At 39.9% G+C, this 23483-nt stretch overlaps 1 protein-coding gene and 1 pseudogene across 1 annotated transcript; one reads left to right on the top strand and one right to left on the bottom strand.

The window, feature by feature from the left end:
- Positions 1-1061: 1061 nt before the first annotated feature.
- Positions 1062-17324, bottom strand: LOC138813660 (vomeronasal type-2 receptor 116-like). The gene is given in 10 exon segments (XM_070002057.1): positions 1062-1449; positions 1451-1717; positions 1719-1812; positions 4457-4487; positions 4489-4581; positions 5580-5807; positions 6741-7168; positions 7351-7549; positions 7926-8214; positions 17191-17324. Coding segments are annotated over 10 exon segments (2151 nt in total).
- Positions 17325-17378: 54 nt separating this feature from the next.
- Positions 17379-20921, top strand: LOC138813661 (vomeronasal type-2 receptor 116-like; annotated as a pseudogene).
- The last annotated feature ends 2562 nt before the right edge of the window (positions 20922-23483 follow it).

Raw genomic sequence — 23483 nt, forward strand, 5'->3', positions numbered from 1 at the left:
TTCCCTTGAACTCTGCCACTAAAAGGGCCCTTTTCATTTAGCATGCTTACCAGTAGTGTTTCTAGAGCATTTTGAGAACTGTCCTCTAGGTTGTTCATTGACTGCTCTTTTGCCATTTCCAAGTGGGCAGAACAAGCCATAGAAACACAAGAAAAATGGCAAGTCAAGGAGCCTCAACTCACATTCCAAATAAACAGGCAACAGATTTTGATTTCTTCAGGGAGCCTTCTGAATGGTTGAATTGTTCCTTCTCTCATACTATTTGAAGAACATTGACAGATATTGAGTCTAAGCATGTTCTAATGTATTTTACTCATCTTGCGGATCCTTTTCTCTTTCTCCATCTATTAACATTGAGAATTGTTAGAGAGTGAAGTGACAATGCTCAGCTCTGACAGTCATGCTAACTCTATCTTCAACTTCCAGTGAGAAATGATCATCAATAACCAAACTATTCCTCCAGTGGTTCGTTTGGACAGCTTAAGTCATGTTGATGCCCTGACCCTTTTTCCAGGAAAAGGTACACATAGAGATTCCCATGTGATACTGGTGCTGATTAATATCCTAAACTAAAATACTAAAGGGCAGGAGAGAGTGAGTGGGGGTTGGATGGGAGAGATTTCCTAGGAAAACACACTCAGTAATATTGCAAAACAGCAAACATGTGAACAGAAATACAGAAATTTCTCAGAAAATACACTCAATTAATTTGAATCAAAGCATGGAAACTTTTACCAAGATGAATGTTCATATATCAGTGATCAATATAGTGATATAGCCTACATATAGGGAAAGGAAGAATCACAGTAGATAATGTACTCAAAAGGATGATAGATAGAATAAAGGCAGATTACATTGGGGGAAACAAAGCATATCCAAGATAAAATTCAAATGTACAACATCTTGATGGAAATTTGCTGTGACTCTAATATAACCAGCAAAATGAATAAGAGTAATTTATTTGTTGAAAGAATTCCTTAGGTTAAATTGATTTTTGGCTGCCAAAATTTCATACCTGTGACGCAGAACTTCTAAGCATTCTCAACAAAATTATATTCATCTTAAGATTGATTTCTTCCAGGTGATCTTTCCCTAAACCTATTCAAGGAATTTCTCTCAGGACTTATCAAGATGATGTAGCACATGGGGGCAAAGATGCAGCCCAGGAGACCTCCACTAGAGGACAAGATGGAGAAGACCTCCACCACCACCATGACCTTCCCCTTAGTGCTGTGGTAGACAGGCAGGAAGGCGAGCCACACACTGCAGAACACCAGCATGCTGAAGGTCAGGAACTTGGCCTCATTGAAGGTGTTAGGGAGGTTCCTGGCCAAAAAAGCCACCGTGAAGCTGGCCAACTTCAGGGTGCCCAGGTATCCCAGAACATAGTAGAAAGCAGTGAGGGAGCCCTTGTTGCACAGGATGACAACATGGCCATGTTCAGTGTGCATCTCTGTCCACAAAGGGAGGAGAGATTTGCAGCCAGAGTCTACAGAGGGTCACCTGGTTGGGGATGATAAGGTTAGGAGCTCGGGACACCAGCCACGGCATCATGCTTCTCCCTGGAGCTGTGAGTGTGAAGGCCAGCACCACCGTGATGGTCTTGGCCAGGACCGTGGAGACAGCCATGGTAAAGACCACTGTGAATGTGGTGTGCTGGAGGATGCAGTTGGCTGTGTGCAGATGGCCAAGAAAGAGCAAGGAGCAGAGGAAGCAACATGAGGGAGATGAACAGGATGTAGCTGAGGGCCTGGTTATTGGCCTTGACAATGGGGGTGTCTTGGTACTTGATAAATAACCTAAGAACAACAGCTGTAAGTGCAGAGCAGAAGAGAGCAGCAGAGAGCTGTGCAGGTCAGAGTCATGCCCAAGGTGTCTTCATAAGTAGGAAGCTCTCAATTTTCATCAGGCAGTGTTTTCACTCAGTGTTGGCAAACTGAAGATCTGGACACCTCATACACTGCTCCATGTCTTGTGAGTAGTGAGAATCACTATTAGTCGGGTTCAGTACTTCTCTTTCCTCTCAACCCCTCCACTCAAGCAGCTCATTTTTCCTGATTCGCCTGATGATCTGTATTGCTTTCAATAAAAATAGGGTAACTCTCTCTATAAAAATCTTTCAGAAATGCTCAACCTCCCTATCTATGAAAGAAATGCAAATCAAAAAAACACTAAGATACTACCTTGGCCCCAGTCAGAATGGATATAATCAAGAACTCTAATAACAACAAATGCTGGAGGGAATGTGGACAGAGGGAACCCTACTGCATTGTTAGTGGGAGTGTAAACTTGTTCAAACACTTTGGAAAGTAGCATGGAGGTTCCTCAAAAGTCTCCACATAGAGCTCCCCTATGAAACAGAAATCCCACTTTGGGGCATTTACCCAAATGATCACGAACAAGGCTATACTAAAGTTACCAGCACAACTATGTATATTGCAGCATTATTTACCATAGCTAAGATATGGAAGCAACCCAGATGCCCCTCAGTAGATGAATGGATCAAGAAAATGTGGTATATATACAAAATTGAATTCTTTGCCTCCATCAGAAAGAATGATATAGCCCCATTTGTTAGGAAATGGAAAGACTTGGAAAAAATTATATTGTGAAGTAAGCCAGGCCCAAAGAAACATAGGCCCCATGGTTTTCCTTATTTGCAATAAGTAGTATACGTCTGTGACAAGCAGAAACTGTCAGATAAGTTGATGTTAGGTGAAATGAACCCCACGATAAAGACACAAATGCTTTTTCTTTATTGCTATTTTTCTAACATATTTATAAGATGATTTCTTTGTTTCTTTGTATGTCCCTCCCCCATACCCGTGTTTTAGCTGTATTTGATGTTGGTATAATTTGTGTAGGGGAAGGGAAAAAACAAATATTTAAAATAGGGATACAGGTGGACCCACTGCAACAATGAGATTTTCAAGACATTATGTTGAAAAACAAACTTTAGAACTTTGTGGGGGTGGGGACAAGGGGGCAAGTGGGGAGATGGGATGTGATGGTAAGGAGAAACATAGGAGAAGGCAATAATTCTTGATCAGAAATGTACTCATTAACTTGTTTATGTAATTGTAACCTCTCTGTAGGTTATTTTCACAATAAAAAAAAAGAAAAATAGAACATTCAGGTGAATTCGTTTCCTTTCTCATATTTCTTCTCCTTTCCTTCCTCACATGCACTTTTCTAATTATCTCTTTCCATCCCCCCTCCTTCCTTTCTTCTTTCCTTTTTTCCTTCTCCCTCTCCTTTCTCCCTCCTCCCTCCCTCCCTCTCATTTTCCTCCCTTTCTTCCTTTCTTCCTCCCTTTCTTCCTTTCTTCCTCCCTTTCTTCCTTCCATCCTCTCTTCCTTCCTCTCTTCCTTCCTTCCTTCCTTCTTTCCTTCCTTCCTTCCTTCCTTCTTTCTTTCTTTCTTTCTTTCTTTCTTTCTTTCTTTCTTTCTTTCTTTCTTTCTTTCTTTCTTTCTTTCTTTCCTTCTTTCTGTCTTCCAATGCTTGAATTCTGGCCCTGGAAATTTTTCCAGAGTATTTGTTCAAATTTTTTGGTGCTTAGTTGAGGAAATGAATCTTACTGAGTTTCCTGCCCATCATTGCATCCAAACTCCATCCTAAAAGTCTCAACTGCCTGAGTCGCTTGGATTACAGGTGTAATATATAAATACTTAGTATTATGTGCTGCGTTCTTGGCAGGTCATACCACTCTGACTCATTGCTATTCATTCAAGAAATTATAGAGAATAGAGAATCAGCCCAATCGATCAATTTTAAACAAGAGGGTCTAATCCAAACCTCAGCCTACTCCTTACACCAAATACAAACTTCCTGAGCATTTGATCTGTGTCAAGAACAATGATTCTCCACTGATTTAAGGGTTCTGGGAAAGATCTGCAGGGAGAGGGAGATGAGAAATGAAATGGAAACGGTAAACTACTTCTGAATCAATTATATTTGAGTAATTGCTAGTCTGCCTAGTGCCAGTGTCAGATATAAAGTGATCGTAACAAAGCCCCTTGTATTATTAGTATATGATAAATAGAAAATAAAATTTAATTAGAAAAGAACAGCAAAGGACACTGAGAAATGAAAGGCTATGTTAGATCCAAAATTCCATGATGATTTGCACATCATTTCAAAGGTCAGCAATTGATCTTTGATATTTTCTTTTTTTGACACTTTCTTTAAATAAAAAAAAAAAACATGGGATGAGGAGGGGGGAACAGGTTTATTCTCAAGATAAATCCTGTAATAGATTAGAAAATACAATCAGAGATATAATGGAGGGGCAGTGTGTTGTTCCTTCTAACGAGATGCATGATTAATGGTAGCCATGGAACTCTGCATGAAGGTAAATGTGTTTCCCTGCTTTTCTACAGTAGGTCACTCCACTGGCTTACATGGACTGAAGATTAGGAAGGAGGGATGGGAATTTCTCTATCACTGCCAGACTCACCTGACACATTAGAAATCTCATTCTCTGGGCAAAGGAGTGCAGTCAAAGCAACAAGGAGCATTTCCCTCCAGAGAGTTCTTCCTGAATCCAGGACCACAGCTCTCAGTGCAGACAGACTGAGGAGTCTGAGAACATTCAGATTGTAGGTTAGTGACTATTCATCTTTTACCTGATATCCCAGACACTCCAGTGATTTGGGGGATAAGTTCATCAAAACACATCATGTTTATATACATACAGCCAGTGAATTGATTGAGCCTTCTTATAGTTTCATCTAACATGACCTGAAGAAAATGTGGATCCTCGACACCATGTCCTCTATGCTCTTGGGAAGTCATGCAGCCTTTAAGAACTGGATGTTAATTCTAGGAAATTAGGAATTGGGAGTTAAATCTTGCATCCCATTTTTGAATTCAGGTGATGTGTTTTTATTCATCTGTTCACAGATGAATAAGAGCATGAGAGGAAATGACTCAGGGAAACTTCAAACCTACACTCTAAAGCATGGCTAATTGCTTTGGAGGTGCTGCTGTACCCAGGGTCATTCACATCTCTCTTGGCTTCCCAGCTTTTATGAGGTCGGTGAACTTCACTGGCAGATGCTCCTTTCATTGCCTCTTGTCTCTACCCAACCATGGTCTGAAATATTCAGGCAGAAGCAAAGCAAGCCCTTCTGCCTTCCGATTTGGTTCTCTCAGATATTTTGTCACAGTGCTGGAATGATGATTCACAGGTGTCATTCACCTTTTATGATATTCAATATGCAAACATAGAACAACATAACAATGTAATGGTAATGAAATATTCCCCTATGACTTTCATGAATCTATTAGTAGGAAACTTCCAGAAACAAGAAGTGGTGAAATGTATACCACTGAGTCATAAATTTAGTGAACAACATTTCAAACAGGAAAAACTCATTGTTTATTTATGTATGGATCATAACATGACATTATGGTTAGAAAACACCAACTCTGGGGGAGAAATAAGGATGTGGTGACATTGTCTACAAGCATTGTACTCATGACCTGACTAAGAGAAATGTAAGCTCTTTCAACAACTACTTCGTAATACAAATATTTTTTTTAAAAAGGAAAGAGTGAAAAAAGTAGAAATGACCCACCTTGGTAATTCCTATGGGCCACTCTATCAGATTTTCAAACAAAGTCAGTTGTTGACCATATGGTTTACATGGAGAAAACTCGCCAACTTTCACCCTTTGTCCCAGAGCTTCAGGAAAATTCCAAACACTTATAATGTCATACTCTGCCTCCAATTTCCTTTCCTCATTCAAAATCACTTGGTCTCCAACAGGAATGGTAAATTGGATCTTCTTCAAAAAGGGATGCAACTAATATGGACACATTACAGTATGGTGAATTGCTTCCCAGGCTTATCATGGAACCTCAGAACAGTGGAAGCACACAGATTAGTCTTCATTCCCACCACTTGATTCACACACACCAAAGGAATCTAACCAACTGTATCAATGCAGGCTCACAGCAGAATAAAGTGTTACCAAGTTCTAAAACCTGGTTATCCAGGATGGGATGCAGAAACTCAATTTGAAGGGAGTGAAACTCTAGCCACATCCAACCAAATAATGAATTATCATGTGACAGACCTCAACCACCTCTCCAAATGCATTCCAATCATTTATATTATGATTGTGATAAGAGAGTCAGTCTGAAAAATACGTAAGTAGAATCATAGAATATTTATGACAACTATGAAAGATTACATGAAGCAAGACTTAGTTCAGAGTGTGTGTGTGTGTGTGTGTGTGTGTGTGTGTGTGTGTGTGTGTGTGCCTGTCCTGTGGCTTGACCTCAGGCCTAGGTCCTCAACTTGAGATTTTTTTTTTTCTTTTCAAAGTAAGCATTCTATCCATTGAGCCACAGCTCAACCTCTGGCTTTTTGGGGGTTAATTGTCAGGAGTTAGCCACAGGTGTGAGCCACTTATGTCCAGACAATCGTAGGTTTTCAAGAACTAATCACAATTGATCTGTCATTTTAAAAAGGGACAAGGAGAATTTAGATATATGCTGTTGAAAAAGGTATGGCTTTTTCCACACATAGTGAAGATGGGGACAGAAGACACAGCACTTCCTTGTCAGGGATGCAGCTTTCTTCAAGCTCTACAGTCATTTCATGAACAGAATGAGAGGCCCACTGTCTCTTCTACTATCCAAAATGATGCCAGTTGACCTAGTTCCATCTGCTATGAAAGCTTCTATAGAAAGTCTGCAAGCCTAGAGTAGGTCACCCAAAGCAAAGCCATTACCTGTGAAGAGAGAAATGCTCTTGGTTGCATATTGTCCACTGGTGGTTCTTCCATGTGATGAAGAAACCTCTGGTGGAGGGCATGGGCCAAAGCAAACACAGTGTTGTGAATGTTTTGACTCTCGTCTGACATGGTCATTTCAAAAATGTGCCTGAGCAACCAATCCAGTGTGGCATTGTATGAACAGAGCCCCAAGTCTCTGCAGTCAGACTTAATCAGTAGGCAATAAACAGACTGAATCCATGCCCTGGAAAGGGAATTAACTCCTGAGTTCTTGGACAAGGTATCTGTCAGAATAAAATTGGTGAACCCAGAAGTGTTTCTAAGATGGTGAGAGAAGATGGGAGGTGCATGGAAGGAGTTGATCAGAAAATATTTTTTACCAATGGTCATGTCCTCATAGGGTGAGTTCATGACCCAGACTTTCCCTGTAATTAAAAAGTGCACAAATTTAATAATAAAGCTTAATAGAAATTTACTGTCTCCATAAATGATAATCACATTGGTTGATGATTCCATTATCTGGAGGTGCATTGATAGATCATTTAGATATCTAAAATGGCTATGTAAGTTATCATGTTCTCAAAGGCCAAACAGATTCCATTCTTGCCCATCTCTTCTCTCAATTCTGAGAGGAACCACACACTGTAGTCGACTTTTGTGATAAACAGTCCTACCCAGAGCCATCTAAAATAAAGCATCAAGGAGACCATGGCGAGAGCTAGATCTGAGTCCTTTGCAGCCATCTGGTAGACAGTACTGAACTTCCCATGGTCACTCAGGAGAGGATCAAAAGACCCAAAGGTGAACTACAGGGAAAAAATGAATACAACAGCAGGAAGATAATGGTCATAGGCAAGTATTAATCTAAACAACAACTGGCAGTGGTGGGAGAGAAAGTTTGCTGATCCCACTTGCAAAGTTATCTCCCATGTTCCATGTTCATTGTAGACATGTATGGATAAGGCTGAGAGCTTTGGACTATACTTTGCTCTCTTACAATCTCTCCTTTTATTTACTTATTTTTACAGCAAAGAAAATATGTAGGTCCCACCTACTTTTGGAGTCCTTTCCTTGTAAGATTATGCATTTGGAAGGGTTTGTGCTAACACCTCTTTTTCAGCCTGTGGAGAACAGAGTCCATGTGGACATGGCTTCACATTTGCCCACCTCTCCCAGCCTCACCTGTGGAAGTTTGTAGAGGTCTAGCAGTGTCCTAATTGCAACAAATGTGCTTGAGGTTCCTGGGAGTGCGGCTAAAGCTTTGCTGTCTGTTCTGCAGGTATAATTAGGGTTGTTTTTATTCTTCCCAGACAGCCAGATGAGAGGATCCTCTAACATATCAGTATCTTTGTAATGTTCACTATAGATCTCAAACCCCAGAGTCATGTTGCGAAGCAGATGGCGGTTGTTGTTGATCTCCTCCACAGCAAGCACCAGGGTAAGAAGCAATTGGTATTTCTTTAAGTTGGTCCTGCAAAAAGGCCAGAAATATTTGGTTAGGTATATGTGAATTACAAATGATTAACTGCAAATCTCATGACTTTGTTGAATCAAATGCTTTTCTCTATACACGGTAATATGTGTAGATCCTATCTTCCAACAAGATGACATTTTAATTTGGAGTCTTAGAAAAGTTCTTTGAATTGGGAGAGCTCATGAACAGGCTTTGATCAGCATACTCGAGATGATTGTTCTGAGATTGCAGAGAGGTTGGGTAGGGGGGAATAAGCAAGCTGGCTTTTCCACTCTGCCATGTATGGATTTGTGAAAAACAATGCTGTGTGGGACATTGGAGCAAGCCCAGGTAACATATCAAGCCATTAACTACTTTGAATTAGCTGTGCATATGAAGAAACTCTTAAGAAATAAAATTGAAATTGGGAGCTGATTGTCCACCTGAGTACAACCAATATGAGCAGAGAGGCATGGTCTGATGTGTTAGGAGTAAAAAGTAAAACAGGATGCTTTGTCTCTGTGCTTGCTTGCCAGACTCTTGCTGATGGGGCACCCTTCTGCAAAGAAGTGAATCTTGCCTTGTGTGGCATGTAAAGAAAACAAAGACGGGCTGGGATGGGGGCTCAGAGGTAGAGTGCTTGCCTTGCATTCATGAGGCCCTGAGTTCAATTCCTCAGCACCACAAAAGCAGAAAAAGCCAGAAGTGGTGCTGTGGTTCAAGTGGTAGAGTGCTAGCCTTGAGCTGAAGAGCTAAGGGACAGAACCCAGGCCAAGAATTCAGGCCCCACGATCGTCAAAAAAAAAGAAAAAAAAAAGAAAAAAAAAAGAAAAGAAAGAAATACAATTCATTTCATGTGGTAGAAGCACACTAAACTGACTCAGAGAATGTGATTATTTAAGGGGATTCTCCAGAAGCAGAGCAAGATGACATCTCTGGATGGGAGAATATAAAGATTGCACTAGCAACAAAGAACATATGAGAGTCAGGTGTTGTTGACAGGTGGGTACTTCCCTAGTATAACAAAACAACAGAAAAGGTAGTGTGAGAAAAGGTAGAAGAAGCCATCTCCATGTTCCTCTCCATCACCAGCCATAGTAGCTCATTATGGGCAGAAACCCTCTTACATTGCAGGGAGGGAGTGAATTAGTTAAATCTCAGCACCATCCCTATATACAGAGACCAGAGCTGGGAAAGTGTTTATAGTCTCTACTCTTTGGTACAGACATTTAGATTGTGCCTCTGGAACTGTTTTAGGACAGAGAAGAAAGACACTGCCAAAATCTTCCTCCTCAGTCTTGTAAAGACACCATGTATGGGATACAGACTCCTAGTGAGCAGGGCAAGAATAGTGGGTCTCGGTTTTTCTTAGAGGTCTTGTGTCAGGCATGTCATGGTTGGACCAAAACTCCAGTATAAATTGGAGGCACTGTTGTTATCCTATCACCACAGCTTTCATTAGAAGCTTTCAGGAGGTGTTAGAAGGTCCCTGAGGCAGAAACAAATGCCATTTGCATCAGTTTCCACCATGGGTGGAGTAGGCTGACACCTGTCCTCCTGTTTAGCCTTGTGAAGCCACTGTTGCTGTGTGACTCTGTTGTCATCTGGTCAGTCCCAATCTTGTTGTTAGTGAATCATCTCAGGGACCATTGCCCTAGAAGGACAGTGCTCAAGGTGGTACCAAGCAGAAACTTACGTTGCTCTAGGAAACTAGTGTGCATTGGTCTACAGCAGCACAAGCTGGAGTGTGGACCTCACTGTATCCACATGACAGTTAGTGCTTTCTGGATGGGATATTAAGCCTCAGTGGGTGGTGGTGTTCCCCAAAATGGCCTTATCGCTTCGATATTTTGTCGGTTTTGGGGTTTGAACTCTAGGCCTGGGATCTGACCCTGAATTCTTCAGGGCAAGGCTAGTGCTCCACTACTTGACCACAGTGCCACCACCAGTTTTCTGATGTTATATTGGAGATAAAAGTCTCATTCAATTTTCTGCCCAGGCTTGCTTTAACCCCAATCGTGGATGTCAGCATTCTAAGTAGCTGGGATTACAGGTGTCATCTACTGGTGCAGAACTTGTGGCTTCCTTGACAAAACTTACCACGCTGATGTGACATAGCATAGTTCTCCATCCCACTTGTCATGAGTAGGACAGGGAAGCAAAATGGTGATATTGTCCCACAGCTTAGTGTAGGCCAATTGATAGCACTAGAACTGTGCTATGACCCCATAGCCAGGCAAGCTTCTTGCAGAGATCTGTAATCACCTCAGTACCTGGCAAAGTCATCTACCACCAGACAATCAGTTCTATTCTAGCTATCACTAATGGTGTATGGTTGTGGCCATCATGGCCCATGAGGATACTTCTACTACACACAAATTGAGTGGATCTTACTGTTTAGCCAGCACTGCTCTGATCTTGATTGCAATGGACTGAGGATGCAGTACTTTGGCAAGTTATACTAGGGAAAATGAGGCCTGGTTAATGCATGCCAGGAATTAAAAAACTCAAGCTTAAAGCTTGTCACCTACTTCTCTTAATATTAAGGGAATTAAGTCATTCAGAGGAAAATGGAGTAGCAAAGATAAGGAAAAATGAGGTATGTTATTCTCACAGCAAATAGAGACCTATTCGTTCACCTATATCCTTTAAAATTAAGGGACCAAAGTCACTGAACACAAAATGAATTTGAATGAATTGAGGGAAAAAAGTGAGTCTTGGTGAAGGCAACTCTGAAACATATGATATAGAAACACAGAAGCACTAACTTTGCTTCAGAGAGAGACAACAGGATACATTTCTTCCTGAGAGATATATTTCTCATTATATGAATTAACAGTTGTCTGGCAGCAAGGATGTCTTCCCCCAAAAATGCTCCCCCAAAACATAAGCAACATCCTACCCAAAACATAGACAACAGCACCTTCCTCACTGAAAGAGTAATCATCTGTTTTAGGTAAGGATGACTTCTTATCTGAAAAGAATGTCCAAAACATACAGAAACTCAGAAAGTGTAATACCAGGAGTGATTAGAGCAAAGATGAACCACCTATGTTTGCGTAAGTTTGAAGTCAGACCTCCTGCCTTTATATTAATACCCATGGCAGCCCAAGAGCCATGTGCCTCTCCTCAGTTGCAGTGTGTCTGTGCTTTGTGTTTCCTGTGTCTCTTCCTGCTTGCTTGTTTGCATCTTTGCTCAGTAAAGCTCTGCCACATTTTCTTACCATTGTGACTTGTCTAGAATTTGTTCTTCTGAGATAAAAGTCAAGGATCCTAAGTTTCCATCCTAAGATGGAAACCACATTAATCTTCACCTGTTTTGGTGTCCCTGCTGGTTGGTATTCCAGTTGTAATAGAGTTCTAGTGGCCATGGCTGTGACTAAGACCTGTTCCAGCACACAGATTTTGCAATTGTTAGAAAGAATCCCATCATATAATCATTCCCTGTGCATGAAGCATATGGGTCCCCATGTTCCTAGGAGAAGGCATGCTTGGACCCACCACTCATTGGGGTTCTCTTTGAGGTTTTTAGAACCACAGAGTATTTGTTACCCAACTTTCCTTTGGTTTATTCTGCTACTGAAGAGGTCTATCACCTCACCAGCTCACTTCCCTCAAGGCCTTTGCTCCCTCTAGTGGTGACAATGTGGAAATCACTACAGACTCAGGAATACTGAAGCCTGCCTGGAATTTCTTGAAAGACAGGCACAAAGCCAAACCAGGCAGACTGGTCTAATTCTGATGAGACATTTTAAAGGCCAGATGGTTTCACATGCTAATATGAATCAAGAATGTTATACAACTATAAGTTCTCCTAGGATTCAATATAATCAGTTTGGGGAAATTCTCATAGAGAATCTCAATTCTCACGGTTGTTTTTGATATTGTCTGTACAATGTAATTCTGTGGCTTGACAGCTAGAATGTCAGGAATACTAAATATTAATTGGGAACTGGTGGCTCAGACATTTAATGAAGGCTACTAAGGAGGCTGAGATCTGAGGATTATGTTTTGAAGTTGCTTTGTGTAGGAATGTCTTTGAGATTGTTATCTCACTCAGAAGCTAGTAGCAGAGCTGTGGGTCAAGTAGTAGAGTGCCAGAAATCAATGCTAAGTGACAGCCATCAGAATTTGAGTTCAAGTCCAAATACCAGAGCATGTGTGAGCATGTGGGAAAAGGGGTGTGAGAGTATGTGCACACACAGAGAGCTCATTTAGAGAGTGGACAGTGCAGAAGAAATCTCTGACATCTCTCACCTCCCATAGAGGTACATTTCTAATTCTGGATTTACACATGAGCCTCATCTGTCTCACTTCCACTCCATGTTCAATTGGCTTCAGTTTCTCTCACAAATCTTTCATTGCATAAAGTATTCCTCTCTCAAACAAAGCACATACAGAATGTTTCCATACAATTGTCTGAGAAAATTTATCTTTGACTTCCTAGTTTACAGGGATTTCTGGAGATCTGAAAGTAATGAGCTCACCTGCATTCAAATGCATGAATCAAAATTTGTATAAAACATATGAAAAACTTCAAATCCAGTTTTGGAAGTTGTGACTAGGAATAAGTTTGAGAATCTGGATGAAATGTATGATTTGCTAGCAAATATTGATATGTGGAATCTAAACCAAGTTGAATTACACCAACTTAACAGATCTATATCAAGCATTAAAATAGAAATAGAAATAAGAAACCCCCCATCTCAGAAAAGTCCAGGACCAGATGGATTTACAGTGGAATTTTATATGGCCTTCAATGCAGATCTCACACTAATACTCTTCCAACTCTTCAATGAAATTGAAAGTGAAAATATACTACTAAACTCTTTTTATGAAACCAGCATAACCCTCATCCCCAAAACAGGCAGGGACTCATGAGAAAAAGAGAACTATACACCCATTACTTTGATGAACATGGATGCAAAACTTCTCAAGTAGTTCTCACTTCAACAACTCATCAAAAAAAAATCATACAACATGATCAAACAGACTTCATTTCAGTGATGCAAATCTGGTTCCATATATTCAAATCAATTAATATAATTCATCACATCCACAAGAGTAAGGATAAGAACCACATGATTATCTCAATAGATGCTAAAAAAGCAGTTGACAAGATTCTACACCATTTATGTTGAAATCTCTAGAAAATCTAGGAATTCATGGAACATTCCTAAATATAATAAAGGCAGTGTTAGACCAACTTACAAGCCAGCATTATACTTAATGGCACAAAGATAAAGCCATTTCCTCTAAACTCAGGAATGACACAGGATGTCCACTCTCTCCACTTCTCTTCAATTTCATATTAGAATGCCTAGCAACAGTAATAAGAAAAGATGCAAACATAAATGGGTTCCAAGTAGAGAAAGATGAAGTAAAATTCCCCTCTTTGCAGATGGCATGATCTTGTATTTAAAGAATCCCATGGAAGCCAGGCACTGGTGGCTCACGCCTGTAATTTCAGCTACTCAGGATTCTGAGGTCTGAGGATAGCAGTTCAAAGCCAGCCTGGGCAGGAAAAGTCCATGAAACTCTAATCTCCAATAAACCACTAGAAAACTGAAAGTGGCATTGTGGCTCAAGTGGTAGAGGGCTTGCCTTGAGCTGAAGAGCTCATGAACAGCGCCCAGGCCCAGAGTTCAAGTCCCATGACCAACCAAAGTAAAAAAAAAAAAAAGAATCCCATGGACTCCACTCCCAAATTGCTTCAGCTGATTTGAAACTTTGGCAAAGTATCAGGTATAAAATTAACTCTCGGAATTCATTGGCTTTTTTATATGCTCTTCTGTATGAAAAGAGCATGGCTGCAATCACTCCTTTTGTAATAGCCACACAAAAAATAAAATACATAGGAGTTAACTAAATAAGTGAAACACCTCTATGGTGAAAAATTTTAAAACCTGAAAATGGAAATTAAAGCAGAACTTAGGAAGTGAAGAAACTTCCCAATCTCCTGTAATGGGAGAATAACATTGTGAAAATGGCAATACTTCCAAAGGGTATCTACAAATTCAATGCAATACCTATCAATATTCCAACCTCATTTTTCAATGAACTAGAAGAATCCAAAAAATCATACGGAACAATAAAAGACCCCAAATAGCAAAAACGATCCTTTCAGTGCTAGAGAAATATCAGTACCAAACTTGAAACTTCACTACAAAGCCATAGTAATCAAAGCAGCTTAGTATTGGCACAAGATCATACCTTAGGACCAATGGAATAGAACTGAAGACCGAGAAATGAACCCACAGACCTATAGTCATCTAATTTTTGACAAGGGAGCTAAAAAAAATAGAATGGAAGAAAGACATCCTCAGCAGTAAATGGTCCTGGAAAAATTGCTTAAACACCTCTAGAAAACTAAGCTAGATCCTTATATATTACCCTGCACCAAAATCAACTCCAAATGTATCAAAGACCTCAGAATCAAAGCCTACACCCTGAACACAGTATAGGAAGGAATAGGAGAAACCCTAGATGATCTTGGCATAGGCCAAAATTTTCTTAATAGAGACCCAGAAACTCAAAAAATCAAAGAAAGTTTGGACAAAATGGGATTGCATGAAACTGCAGAGCTTCTGCATAGCAAAGGACATAAATAGCAAGATCAATAGAAAAAGCCCACAGATTGGGAGAAGATCCTCACTAGCCATACAACAGACAAGGATCTTATATCTAAAATATACTTAGAACTCAAAAAATTAAATTCCCCAACAACAAATCCTCAAAAAAATGCATGGGAAATAAGTAGGCTAAACACATAGAGAAACTTCTCTAAAGAGGAAATAAGAATGGCCAGTAGACATGTGAAGATATGCTCAATTTCTCTAGCTACAAAAGAATTGCAAATCAGAACAACATTGAGATTCCACCTCACCCCAGTTAGAATATCTATAATCAAGTAATCTAATATCAACAGATGCTGGAGGGGATGTGGCCAAATGGAACCCTACTGTATTGTTGGTGGGAGTGTAAACTTGTTCAACCACTTTGGAAAGTAGTATGGAGGTTCCTCAAAAGACTCCAGATAGAACTCCCCGATGAACCAGCAATCCCACTTTTGGGCATCTACCCGAATGATCACAAACAAGACCTTACTAAATCAACCAGAACAATGATGTTTATCACAGCATTATTGCATTATTTATCATAGCAAAGATATGGAACCAACCCAGATGCCCCTCAGTAGATGAATGAATCAAGAAAATGTGATACACACACACACACACACACACACACACACACACACACACACACACACACACAACCACACAAACAAACAATTTAATTGTATGCCTCCTTCAGAAAGAATGGCATCACCCCATTTGTCAGAAAATAGAAAGACTTGGAAAAAGTTACATTAAGTGAAGCAAGATAGGCCCAAAGAAACATAGGTCCCATGGTTTTCCTTATTTGAAATAACTAGTATAAGTCTAGGACAAGCAGAAAGGTCAAAAGCTATGTATATATATGACCATGTAAGATGATGTTAAGGGAAATTAACCCCAAGAAAGTGCACAAATAGTCTTTTCTTTTTGCTACTGTTTTTAACATTTATAATGTACTAAGTGATTTTTTTGTTTCTTTGGTATGTTCCTCTACCACAGTATACCCCCTGTTTTCACTGTATTTAATGTCACTGTCCTGCATCTTGTATATATATATATTTCTAATTTGGGGAGGGTAGGGAAGAAAACAAAATGCTTAAATAGGGTTATAGGTCCAGCCATTGTAACAATAAGACGCACAGGACACTATGTTCAAAATAAACTTTACAACTTCAGGGAGGGTTGGTAGGGGAAAGGCAGGCAGTACTTACTTGGGGAGGTGACTAAGGAAGAGATGATAGGGGAAAAACAAAGAAGAGGCAACAATGCTCGATAGATAACGTATTTATTACCTTACTCATGTAACTGTAACCCTTCTGTACAGTATTTTTATAATAAAAATATTAAAATAAAAAAGAAAGCATGAGTAGGGGAAAAATAGATAAGCCTGGAAATATGGCAGAGACCATAGTATAGAAGCCAAGCTTCTGGGAATGATATAGGATACAGGCTGAGATAATGACAGCAGGGAAGAGGCTTACTTACATTAGTTAAAGGGAAAAAAATCAAACTTGTCATGGATCTCTTATTCCTGATCTCACCAGCAGCTCCCCATTTCCAGAGCTTTACTTACATGAAATAACCCCAGAAGCAGAAACTGCATGTCTATCCTAAGAAATTTTGCCCTGAAGGAGGTCCAAACATTGGACCTGTTTTGAATACTACAAAGAAGAGAATTGATTGAAGATTCCTTGGCCTTTGCCCTATGGATGGGGACATTGCATTTGAGTGTCTTCGTGTGGACTCTTGGTCACCCAATTGACCCTGAGTAACAGTAATGACTGGAGGAGTGCCAGTGATGGTGGGGTTGTTGGGCCAGCCATGGAAAAGCGGAGCAGAATTGAAGATAGGCAGAAACGTCTCTGCTCTTTGGAAGGAAGAAAAATATTCATCAAAAAACATGAAATAAAGTAGAGCTGCTGTGTTGATCAATGAAGATCCGGAGAATATTAGTGGATGCAGCCAAACTTCCCCCAACCAGTCTGATAACCAAACAGAAAATGCAAATTTTAAGAAAACCAAAGAAATCACTTAATGAAATCTCTGTTGGTGCATGGAAAGGTCATTCATGTTGGGAACAAATTCCCAAGAATAAAGGGAGGAAAACCCAGCAATCACCACATAAAAGTCAACTGGTGTGTCAGGGAAAAGGAGCTGCTTAATTGGAGAGGGATGAGAGGAAAGAGAAATTCTGAACACAGACTAATAATGATTCTCACTCCTCACCAGACATGGAGCACTGTGTGAGGTGTGCAGACCATCAGTTTGCCAACACTGAGAGAAACCACTTTCTGGTAAAAACTAAGAGCTTCCTAGCTTATGAAGACTCCCTGGGCGTGTTTCTGTCCTGCTTGGCTCTCTGCTGCACTGCACTCACAGCTGTTCTTCTTGGGGGTGTTTATCAAGCACCAAGACACCCCTATTGTCAAGGCCAATAACCAGGCCCTCAGCTACATCCTGCTTATCTCCCTCATCTGCTGCTTCCTCTACTCCTTGCTCTTCCTTGGCCATCCCCACACAGCCACCTGCTTCCACTAGTACAGAATATTCAGAGTGGTCTTCACCATGGCTGTCTCTACTGTCCTGGACAAGACCATCTCTGTGGTTCTGGCCTTCACACTCACTGTTCCAGGGAGAAGCAGGAGACAGTGGCTTGTGTCCTGGGCTCCTAACCTCATCATCCCCATCTGCACCCTCATCCAGGTGACTCTCTATGGCCTCTGACTGGGGACCTCTCCTCCCTTTGTGGACATAGATGCACACTCTGAACATGGACATATCATCATCCTGTGCAACATGGGCTCCCTCAGTGCCTTCTACTGTGTCTTGGGATACGTGGGTGCCTTGGCCTTAGCCAGCTTCACAGTATCTTTCCTGGCAAGGAACATCTCTGACACCTTCAACGAGGCCAAGTTTCTGACTTTCAGCATGCTGTTGTTCTGCAGTGTGTGGCTCACCTTCCTGCCTGTCCACCACAGTGCCAAGGGTAAAGTCATGATGGCTGTGGAGTTCTTCTCTGTCTTGGCCTCCAGTGGAGGCCTCCTCGGCTGCATCTTTGTCCCTAAGTGCTACATCATCTTGATAAGACCTCAGAGAAATTCTCTGACCAGATTCAGGTAGAGATCACGTTCTAGAAGAAATACAAATTAAGTTGAACATGTGTTGTTTAGAATGTATGATTTATAAGAAGAGACAAAGCTCCCCAAAGAGAGGACAAACATTTAGGTAGGCTCAGACTCCGTATTTCTCAATGTTCTTTATGATTCTATGAGAACAAGAATGATTTAGAAGAGTCCCTTAAGAAATCAGAATTGTTGAGGAGCTTGAAGTAGGAATAATGTAAGGCCACCACCGCATTGTAGAGTCAGGAGGAGTCCAAATGACAAGTAGGATCATGTCTCTTACTCCAGAGATCTTGACGTCATTCAATGTTGTAGCTGTGGCTCATTGGAGTGACATCATCCATGCATGCATGACAGAGACACACACAGTGCTGTCTCTAATTCTGCTGGGCCATTGCTGGAAAACAGGAAAGCATCTGCACAAAGGCAAAAATGTCTGGAAGCCAAATAGATTATTCCCACTTACAAGGACTCAAAGAAGGGAGTGCTTGCTGTTCTGTATAGGTGCTTATGTAACAACTGCCATTGTTGAGCAAGTATCATATAACACAGGGACATTGATGGATTTTGCTACAATAACACTTTAGTGAGAATCACAACAGCCTACCTAAACTAAACAAATGAGTTTTAGACTACCATGTCAAATATCTACATTAAACTTTTGAAGACTCTGATCAGTTGCCCACTAGAGAAATAGGAACAAGGAAACTTCCACTCCAATAACTGTTTGCCCTTTATTAAGTATAAACTTACAATTTATGCTAATAATAAATAGCTAGTTGCCCTTATATATTCATCCTACTCCAATAGTATAGGAAGTAAGCTTAAGTCACTTCTAAGGAAAGAGGTTAAGGTACAATGCCCCTGTTCCTGTGCTCTCAGTGGAATAAAATGGATATTTACCTTGTCAAAAGGGACAACCTACCAGAATTATCCTAGTCTCATGCCTTATGTCCATAAACAGCAAGCCCATTGCATAGAGAGCTATCACAGTGTGTTTCTATACACTTATGAGATACATTAAAATCGCTCACTCTGCTGAACACCTATGCCTCAGGCCTGTAAACTTCACTCCTTAGAGAGGATCAGGGTTCCAAGACAGCCTGGGGAAGGAAAGTTCATGAGTCTTTTATCTGCAATGAACCAACAAAAGCCAGAATATATCTGTGGTTCAAATGGTAAAGCACTAGATTTACACAAAAATAATGCTCAGAAACAACATCCATACCCTGACTTCAACTATTAGAACCAGCACCCCCCAAAAAAATCCATATTTATATGGGTCACTTTCATTTCTCTAGGTGGCCCTGATGTAAATTCCATGTGAAGTACAGAAAGATGAAGTATATCAAATAAAATGAGCAACAGAGAACACAATTATCATAGCTAGGCAAAATAGAATCTCCTAATAATATCATTGATGCTGTTTTTATAACCGAGGCCTTGACCTTTAATATCATTGTGATAGTCCCTTTGTAGTACTCAGAAATAGTTTAGAATAACACATGTATTGTAGTTTGGTGAAGACCTCAACAGGAAACAGCCAGTACTGTATAGGTAGAAAAAAATGTTTTGGATACCCATTTTAGTAATCAAACACAAGGAAGAACATATAAAACATGGTGAACTTTGGCATTCACACAAGTGGTGAAATAATTTTTACTGTGCTGTCCTAACATCTGGCTAGACAAAACCATTATGTCAGTATTTATGATTAAGAGGTGATATTTCCAAGACTCTTCACTCATCAAATACATCTGTACTTACTGGATAGAGCTGCTTCTGTCTTTAGATACATCCAAGTCGTAAAGAACCAAGGATGGGGAGGGGAGACCAGATGGCAATGGGACAGTAGGGAAATACACAGCTCTCTCCAACCAAAAAGAGAGGTTGATTTCCAATGCTTAATTTTGCCAAGCAACCAAAACAAAAAAAGCACGAACACCCAGAGAAAAACAGGAGGTGGAAAACAACAAAAGAGAAAGAAAGGGAAGAATTTCTGTACCAAAAAGCTGAAGTCCCTGTCCCCAACCTTTACTGTCCTTGCAGCAAAGTGCAGATCTCTCCACACAGACACTGAATGTAAGAAAGCCCTGGGAACCAGCCCAGACTGATATACTCAGCAAAGCTAGCATTCACATTTGATGGAGAAACTAAAATTTTTAATAGGAAAGAAAAATTAAATGAACAATAAAAAATAAACCAGCATTGCAAGGAATACTAAGAAGGGGAACACAAGCTAAAGAAAACAATCAGGAACTGCGATCCTCATCAGAAAGGTATCACTAGAAGTCTAACTTAGTAAGCATAGGAGGAAAAGAAAGAAGAAAAACTTAGGAAAACAGGAAATGACAGGAATTGTAATGCATCTCTCTATAATAATCATAAATATTAATGGACTCAATTCAGCAATCAAAAGAAAAAGAACTGCAGATTGGATCAGAAAACACAACCCATCCATCTGTTGACTTCAGGAGACCCACCTCTCACCAAACATACAAACAAACTCAGAGTGAAGGGTTGGAGAAAGATCTACCAAGCAAATGCCCCCAGTAAGAAATCAGGAGTAGTTATCCTGATATCTGACAAAATAAACTTTTCATTAAAATCAATACAAAAAGACAAGGAAGGACACTACATATTAATACAGGGAACAATCCAGGAAAGTATATTACCATTATCAGCCTATACTCCCCAAACTTTGGAAAACCCAAATATATTATGCAAAAACTCAAACTTACAGAATAAAATAGATCCAAATATGATAATACTGTGAGACTTTAATACCCCACTCTCACCAAACGGCAGGTCTATCAATCAGAGTATTGGAAAAGATGTTACCCAATTAAGTGAGGCCATATTTCAAGCAGAACTAACTGACATCTACCAAGTATTTCACCCTCAAATGAAACAGTACATGTTCTTCTCAGCAGCTTATGGAACTTTCTCCAAAATAGACCACCATCAGTTCATCCAAGGAACTTAAGCAAATACAAAATCCTAACGATTTACAATCCTGAGGTACAGAAAACAGTCCAAAAATTTATATGAAACAACAAAAGACCTAGAATAGCCCAAACAATTCTAGGCAAAAAAGACAACATGTGAGGGTTCTCGATGCCAGACTTCAAACTCTACTCTAGAGCCATAATAACAAAGATAGCCTGGACTGGCACGAAAACTGACCCAAAGGTCAATGGAATAGAATAGAAGATGCAGAAATAAAACTACATGCCTACAGTCAGCTGATATTTGACAAAGGTGCCAAAGATGTACAGTGGTAGAATCACAGCCTCTTCTATTATTAGTGCTGGAAAAAATGGGCAGCCACATGAAGAATATTAAAAGTGGACCCCAACCTGTCACCATGCACTAACATCAACTCAAAATGGATTAAAGTCCTTAATATCAAACCTGAATCTCTGAAACTACTGCAGGACATAGTAGGAGAGACACTTGCACTTATAAGCACAGGCAAGAACTTCAATAGTGTCCCAGGGTCACAACAAATTGGAAAGAGACTCGAGAAATGGGACTACCTTAAAATAAAAAGTTTCTGCACAGCTAAAATCATAGCAACCAAGCTAGAAAGACAACCAACTACCTGGGAAAAAATATTTACCAGCAATACATCAGATAAGGAGTTAATATCCAGTATATACAAGGAACTCAAGAAACTATTCCCTCCCAAACCTAACAAATCAATTACTAAATGGGCAAGGGAACTAAAGAGACACTTCTCAGAAGAAGAGATAAAAATGGCAAAGAAACACATGAGGGAATGTTCACCATCCCTAGTTGTAAAGAAAATGCAAGTAAAGACAACCCTGAGATACCACCTTACCCCAGTCAGAATGGCCCACACCCTAAAGTCAGCCAATGACAAATGCTTAAGGGGATGTGGAGAAATAAGAACCCTATTACACTGCTAGTGGGAATGTACACTTATACACCACCTTGGAAAGCAGTCTAGAGGGTCCTCATTAAGATAAATATTGACTACACCTATCACCCAGCCATACCACTCCTAGGCATCTATCCTGAACAACAGGAACCTGTATACAAGGACACATGCACCTACATGTTTATTTCAGCACTTTTCAGGATATGGAAACAACCCAGATGCCCCAACACAGATAAGTAGATCCAAAAATATTTATATGTATACACAATGGAATATTATGCAGCCATTGGAAAGGACAAAATAATGACATTTGCATGGAACTAGAACAAATCATGTTAAGTGAAGTTAGCCAAGAGCAAAGAGACAAATGTCACATGGTCTCCCTGATAAGTGGATGTCAAATCCAAAAAGTAAGGTGATACTACAAAGTTAACAAGAATTTAGAAACAAAGGATCTCCACCCATCTAGTTGAATCACTACTAAATAACCCCACGATGCTGATCACATATACGGTCTATATGTGCATACCGGAGGGAAACCAAGAGGAGACATAGAACAAGAGGGAATCAGGCAAAAACATACAACAGTGGGACCTATCAACTGCACTGGACATTGATCAAAACGAACTAAACCACTCAATGGCAGCTCTGGGATGGAGGGAAAGAGTGGGAAAGAGGAAACAGCTAGCTAATGCTATGCAAAAGGAAATAAATATACATATCATCTGATGTACAAAAATAACAGTATTGTCAAAGCTCATAGAACTCAAAACTTTATAGACCATGATAGACAATTTGCTCCCTGAAAGTTAGAATGTTTGTGACTTTGACTAAGCATCACTATCCCACAATATTGTGAAATTTGGGAAATTATGTAATTAATCACAATGAAGAATTTGCAAAAAAATGAAAGAATGAATGGGGTAAGATACAAGGGATGCTGACATTTTATTAAGAGATGTTTTTGGAAAGGCAAGTTGCAATTAGGCTGTGGAGAGTTCAGTTTCATCTATTAAAGGTTCTGAAGCTTGGATTTGATTCTGAATGATTAGGAGTAATTATCATTTATGGAATCTTTGTGGAAACTTTCATATTATGTCGTGACATTTAACTCAAATCTCTGTAACAAAAGATTTAAAAACTTGAAAAAAAAGAAGTTTGGGGGTTTAGTCCCCAGTGTTGTAAAAAAGAGGGAGAGAAAGGTCATGTTGATTTTTGTCATTAAAATCTAGTTTTCATTTCATTGTATGAACTCTTATATGAGTAAACTATTTTATGACCAGAGCAGGTTCCATTTCCCCTGGAACTATACATTATTTTAAAGTGTTTGATCTCTGAAGTCATTATTCTTGGTTCTTTCATTTACACAGACCAACTTCCTCACTTTTCAATATTCTGATCTGTGAGGACAAAAACAATGGCAACTATTTTTTTAAGTTGTGAGCATTTAGAGTTAATACACATAACACAATGGGCACACTGTCTGCCATAGGAATCCATTAGGGCAAGGCGAGTGAGAATGAAGGAGAATGGGGCAAGAGCTGGGTATGGTTGTGGTAATTCCAATAGTTGAGACCACAGTGAAACTTGTGAGAATGCATTCCCCATTGTTCATAGTAAAAACTTTATGTCTGTAATGCAAGG

The sequence above is a fragment of the Dipodomys merriami genome, unplaced genomic scaffold (assembly GCF_024711535.1).
Source record: "Dipodomys merriami isolate MVZ:Mamm:240054 unplaced genomic scaffold, mDipMer1.0.p SCAF_6, whole genome shotgun sequence".
Lineage (NCBI taxonomy): Eukaryota > Metazoa > Chordata > Mammalia > Rodentia > Heteromyidae > Dipodomys > Dipodomys merriami.